This window comes from Carassius gibelio, chromosome B14 (assembly GCF_023724105.1).
Source record: "Carassius gibelio isolate Cgi1373 ecotype wild population from Czech Republic chromosome B14, carGib1.2-hapl.c, whole genome shotgun sequence".
Taxonomy (NCBI): Eukaryota; Metazoa; Chordata; class Actinopteri; order Cypriniformes; family Cyprinidae; genus Carassius; species Carassius gibelio.
In genome coordinates, this window is record NC_068409.1 from 29,315,758 (window position 1) to 29,320,113 (window position 4,356).

Consider the following 4,356-nt stretch of genomic DNA (forward strand, 5'->3'; position numbering starts at 1 on the left):
TAAGACATTTACCATCACCTACTGGCAGTTTTAGTTTATTATTTAGAGTATCATTTCATTAAATAAATAATTTATATTTATTTTATTTTAATTTATTTCATATTTTCATAGTTATAATAATAAAATTAAGAAAATCAATTTATTAAAGTTATAGTTCACACAACCAATTCTGTCATTATTTACTCACATTGTCCAAAAGAGTATATGTAATAAATTGTATCAAACAAAACATTTTTTTCTGAACATACTTTATGAAATGCCTGCTTGATCAAATATGATGTGCGATTAATTAGATTAATCACCACATGTAATTAATTAGATTAAAAATGTTAATCACTTACCAGCCCTAATTATAACATTAAAATTAAGGTATTTTACACACCCAGCCCAGACCTGTACATTCTTCACTTTTCATTCAGTACCCTCTTTACAGCTTCATTAGTGCCTATAGTTTTCTTAAATGGCAATAATGTGGGATCTATATTTTGGATTAATTTCAATATACAATATAGCATTTTTAATTTTCATAATTTTTACTTTTCTGGTCTGTGCAGCATTACATTACCTAATGATCCTTTGTCAAACAGGCTACCAATCTTCCATTAGTCATATGAATTGATAGCCCTGCAACAAATTCACATTGGTTGAACCAGCGTCAGGCTGGTAAAATGAAACAAGTGGGAAAAATTGGAATGTACTTTTTTTTATTATTTTTACTTTTTTTTTAGTTTAGTAGCAGGTGATTTAGAAATGCTAAATGCCTGCATTACCTCTGCTTTTTAAAGTAATTACTCACTATTTGTCATGTGTTTGTGCATTTGTGAGATAGAGGCAGTTAGAAAAGCAGTTTAAAGCTGTGCCATTGAATGAAAAAATTAACTCTCATCCCTTTTCTTCTCACTTTTTCTTCCTTCCCCTCTTCAATCCTGTCTCTACCTCTGCTTTCCTCTGCTTCTCTTCTTTTCTCTCCCCCAAAGGATCCTGCTGACAGTGGTGGTGATATTCCGGATCCTGATCGTGGGTATAGTGGGAGAGAAGGTGTACGAGGATGAACAGATTATGTTTATCTGTAACACGCTGCAACCAGGTTGCAACCAGGCCTGCTACGATAAAGCCTTCCCCATCTCCCATATCCGTTACTGGGTTTTCCAGATCATCTTGGTGTGTACACCCAGCCTCTGTTTTATCACTTACTCAGTGCACCAGTCTGCGAAGCACAAAGATCGCAGTTACACCCTCCTGCATGGCCCGTACATCGACCACGGGCATGGGCCGAGCCGCAAGCTCCGCAACATCAACGGTATCCTGGTTCACCCGGAAAGCAAAGACAACCATGACTGTCTGGATTTGAAAGACATTCCCAACATTCCGCCAGGGGCCACATACTCCAAAAGTGCCAAGATACGTCAGCAGGAGGGCATCTCCCGTTTCTATGTCATACAAGTGGTGTTCCGGAACGTTCTGGAAATCGGCTTTCTCGCTGGCCAGTACTTCCTGTATGGATTCAATGTTCCTGCCATGTTTGAGTGTGACCGCTACCCTTGCGTGAAGGAGGTCGAATGCTACGTGTCACGTCCCACGGAGAAGACAGTTTTCCTGGTGTTCATGTTCGCAGTTAGTGGGATCTGCGTGGTGCTAAATTTGGCTGAGCTCAACCATCTGGGCTGGCGGAAGATTAAGACGGCCATTCGTGGTGTCCAGGCTCGCAGGAAGTCCATTTGTGAGATCCGGAAAAAGGATGTGTCCCACCTTTCCTCTGTGCCCAACCTGGGCCGCACCCAGTCTAGCGAATCAGCCTATGTCTGACAGCGAATAGGGGAGGGGCTTAGACGAGGTTGGGAGTGGCTGACGAGGCAACGGCCACACCCGGTGCTGCAGACTTGACATTGCAAATTTTATGCATAGTTTGGACAGGGTGAAAGAGGGTTAAGGTGAAAAAAAAAAAGAATAGCAAAATGACTGGAGTAAATCAGATTTGGCATTCTAAACTTTATGGAGAATAAAAATGCTTTTTCGGACTTTAATGATGAGCGCTGGGGAACAGAGCGGGACTCATACTTAGCAGACAAACACTTTAACGCAACACACACTCACACACATACTGATTTCCCTGAGCCCTGCTTAACAACAAAGTCTTCCAAAAGAAAAAGAGAAATTTAAGAAACAAAACTGATTCGAGTTGCTTGATGTCTAAAGAGATGGAAAGATGGAGGGATGAAGCTAGAGGGCAGCTCAGCATTGTAAAGTATCAAAATGTTCTCCATGGTCAATGCTGAGACATCCTCTTATATTCTGAACAACTGGAAAGAGAAAAAAAGGAGGAAAAACAAAAGAGTATAAAACCGTACCTCAGCACAGACTCCTCTACGCCTCTCCCCCACTTGCTTTCTTTCATTTTCTGTCTCTTTTTGCAGAGTTTTATAGATATAGCTATTAAGTATACAAGGCAAGAAGAGAAAACGAACATTTATTTACTGATGAGCCACCCCCACGATTGCTGGAGGGCCATAAGAGATTCCATCCTCATGTAAAAATCAACATTGACACACCACAGTCCCCAGTCCAAATCCTAGAATCCCTGTGTTTTCCCAACCCCTCCATTCATTACTGTACATATCTCAGAATATCGATATTGCAGCATCCATGTATTTCACACATTGAAGTGTAGCTTTTGCCATTATTTAAAAAGAATGACACATTGATTGCCAAAAACAAAAAAGAAAGAAAGAGAGAAAAAAAAATGAAATTGTGTTGTTTATCTGCATTTGTTCTGTAATGGACAGGAAAAATTGTGATTTTATACTATGGGCATTTCCAGACAAAGGCATGTTGTGATGCATCATTAGAATGGCTAGATAGTGTTACGAGCTGTGTATAGAAATGGACTGTTTCTTTTTTTTGCACCCAATATTTTTGAGGTGTATTCTGAAGCATGCGAGAGGAGATCTATAGCTCTATGGGAATGGCAGAGAGAGTCTATACTGAGTAAGGCTCCAATGCAGCAATAATATAAAAAAAATACATAAATTTTAAATAAATATATGTCATAAAAATAAACAAATAAACTATTAAAGAAATAAATGAAATATGATGGCATAACAATTTCTTTGTCATTTGATTCTGGCCATGCCAATGCTGGAGTTTTTTTGTTTTTTTCAGGATGCAATCATTGCAGGGATGAAGGTGGTGAAAGCATTAAATCACACACCAATACACAGCACTAGATCACCTGCATAGATGTTCTCTGAATGGAATAATGTGTGTGTGTTGTTTTACCTTGGCCAAGTTGGAAAAGCAATCACAGAGTAAATAGGTTTACACTACCTGGGTTTCCATCCAAATGTTTCACAAAGAGAATGTGCAACATTATATGTGTTTTGTTATCAACTATGCAGCCTCTCAGTGGGCATCTTTGGTGCGAGTAAGAGCAGAAAAACATGCTTAAATAGTTTAAATGCCATAATAGTTTTTTTTTTTTTTCCCCATCTAATTAATGTGATTGTTGACATGAGAAAACCCACCGTAGTATTGAACTGCACAATTTGGAGTTTATGTACATATCAAGCTTTTATATTCAGGATTTCTAAATTCAGAATTCCCATAAAAATTGTTGGATAGAAACTTAGTGAGTGTGAGCCACGAATAGCCAAATTATTCCCATGAGCTTGCCTAACAAATTAGCAGTAAAGAGAGAAGCTGCTAAATTAAGACATTAGAAATGAAATGAAAATGAGTGTAGATAAGACAATGTAATGGTTGCTAACTAATGTGGAATGAGTCAAAGCTCTTACACAAGCTATGTATAGCTCCTATTGTCTGTGCTGCTGGCGTTTTCTTTTTTCAGAGAGAATACAAATGATTTTGCACTGCAACTAGGCCTATGTTTTATTCAGGACAAGTACCATCTTCAGAATTATTTACATTTTAAATCATTAATGCAGTTAAAATGTTTGGAAATAGGTCTTCTATCAAATTTATAGTTGTTACTTAGATGACCGCAAGCCAATATCAGAAATCTAATGAAAATGTAAGTAAAATAAACAAGACAGTTCATATTTTTTTTCTCTTTTCTCATATATCATCTAGCACACCTGATCATTTGAGACTTCTACAAAAAGCTAAGGGCTTTGGTCACATTATGGCACTTGTTTCTTTCTATTATATAGTGACTTTCCAATGACTTCTTTTGTTGTTATATTGAGTCAAACATGTTTTCTTTCCACTCCCCTTAATTAACCATTACATGAACCTTTCTGCATTTTATGACTTTCATTTAGACAGTATTTATTGTGTTTACTGAGCTGTTTTCCTCACAAACACACACTTATTCTAACAAAACTCTTCTTTGAAAAGCTG

The 4,356-nt window shown here is 37.6% G+C and overlaps 1 protein-coding gene across 1 annotated transcript; it reads left to right on the forward strand.

Moving 5' to 3' along the window:
• Window positions 1-882: 882 nt before the first annotated feature.
• On the forward strand, window positions 883-4,001 carry LOC127971594 (gap junction delta-2 protein-like; the record flags this gene model as incomplete). The annotated part of the gene is made up of 1 exon (XM_052574709.1): window positions 883-4,001. A coding segment is annotated over one exon (924 nt), but the record flags the coding sequence as incomplete, so codon positions are not given.
• Window positions 4,002-4,356: the final 355 nt, after the last annotated feature.